Here is a 1,888-nt window from a genome sequence, read left to right on the forward strand (position 1 = left end):
GGGGGGGGGACAATAAAGAATAGGGATGTAAAAATCAATAATTAACATAGTGTGGGGTTGTTTTTTTTCAACCCTCTTAGGTTCCTTCATTCTTCATTCTCATGCCCGGAGCAAGTGCGCAGGGTGAAGAACTATTTACCCACATTGCATTTGCATTTTCACTTACCTTAACGTTGTTCACTGTCTCCCTCCCCCCTCCCCCCTCAATCTTTCCCCTACTTTTTCTGTCCTTTCTTCCACAGTATTAAATACTAACAAATTTTGTTAGAAACGTTTGTGGATTTTTTTTTTTCGGGGAGGGTGGGGGTGTGTGTTTGTTGTTTTTTTAAAGTTTTAGTAGAGGGTTTTACGGCGCTCGCAACTGCATAAGGTCATATGAGCGCCATTTGTTTGTTTGTTTGTTTTTAGTTTCCTAAAGAGCATAAAAGGTATGGTGCAGTAATCAATGTCCACGTGTTCGCTTTCATTTCTTACTTATGTCAAGTCATTTCTCTCTATTTCTCCCCCCACCCCCACCCCTCACCCCCTTCAACAACAAAAAAACTCTGTCTCACCCCTATCCCGTTAAAAAAAACCTTCCCATCCACCTCCTACCCCGTCCAACCAACATACCCTCACACCCTTTCCACCCCACCCCCACCCCCTTTTCCAGGACCTGAGCGTGGTGGAGTACCGCCAGCTCCCCGCCTACGGGCTGGCCGACCTGTTCGCGGACATCGGCGGCACACTGGGCCTGTGGATGGGCATCTCCGTGCTGACCATCATGGAGCTCATGGAGCTTATCATCCGCCTCTTCGCGCTCATCTTCAACGCCGAGCGGGAGGTGCCCAAAGCGCCCGTGCACAGCAGCAACAACGGCGGAGGCGGCGGCGGCGACGGACAGCACAACTTCGCCAACGGAGACGTGGAGCACGAGCGGGACACGCACTTCCCCGACCTCGGCTCCAGCGATTTCGATTTTCGCCGCGGCGGCGGGATAGCCTGGCTCTACTCGGTTTCTTTTTCTTTTTATTCTGTTTGTTCTTTGTGGTGGTGTGCGCCCTATAGACGGACCTCTGCAACATAACACCCGACTCATTTATCCCCACCCACCTCCCCCTCGCTGTTTTGAGCACCCTCCCCACCTCTCCCATTTTCCAAACGACCCACGACTCTGCTCAAATGGTTTAAAAAAGGAGGGGGAAAAAAGGAAACAACCAAGAAAATAAACACAAAGTGACTTCGGTTTACAATAAGATTTACGTTGGACGGAAAGCTCAACTACAAACACAGACAACAAGCCCTCTCCAAACACTGTCTACGTGCGCTGCGACAATTCCAAGTGTCAGAATGCCACAAATCAAATGAGGAGAGGTCAAAAGAGAGGACAATGGCGTAACAGAGGAAGGGGGTGGCACTATTCTCTCTTTTTCTAACTTTCTGTTATTCAGATGCAATCTGATGTCACCGTGACAAATCCTCGGCATAAACCAAAACTCAGAAGAGTAAAAAAGAAAGGACAATTTGGGGAAGGAGGGTTATCTCTTCATTTTTTTCCCTTTCTTTAAAAAATTCAGTGCGCAATCTAATGTCACGGCGACAGAATTACTTCTGATTTGGGATTGTTTGAGTTTTTTCCATTTTTCAAAAGCTGAGAGTGACTATTATAAACTTTTGACTTTTACACGTGCCAAGAACATTACGCCGGGTTATTATTTATACATTATGTCATGTTTAAATGCGATTCAAATTTGGCATTTCACTCCCAGCTATTTCTTTATTCAGTCTCGTGATCATATAATTGTGTTCTTTGTCTGGTATTTCTATATCAAACTTTTAACCAGCGTTTAAACACTCTTTGCTGCACACCAGCATCTTTCTTTTTTTCCCCCCTTTTTTTTAGGGGGGG

General features: G+C 46.2%; 2 protein-coding genes across 2 annotated transcripts in view; one reads left to right on the forward strand and one right to left on the reverse strand.

Annotated features, from left to right (window-relative positions):
* LOC100533386 (FMRFamide-activated amiloride-sensitive sodium channel) overlaps nucleotides 1-980 on the forward strand; it is a gene marked incomplete at its 3' end in the record, with an annotated part of 28,686 nt that extends 27,706 nt beyond the window's left edge. Inside the window, 1 exon segment of the mRNA XM_013083281.2 lies at nucleotides 653-980. Coding sequence (XP_012938735.1) covers nucleotides 653-980 — 328 coding nt within the window.
* LOC101857341 (integrator complex subunit 13) overlaps nucleotides 1-1,888 on the reverse strand; it is a gene marked incomplete in the record, with an annotated part of 266,815 nt that overhangs the window by 221,038 nt on the left and 43,889 nt on the right.

This window comes from Aplysia californica, unplaced genomic scaffold, assembly GCF_000002075.1.
Source record: "Aplysia californica isolate F4 #8 unplaced genomic scaffold, AplCal3.0 scaffold00222, whole genome shotgun sequence".
In the NCBI taxonomy this organism is placed as follows: Eukaryota; Metazoa; Mollusca; class Gastropoda; order Aplysiida; family Aplysiidae; genus Aplysia; species Aplysia californica.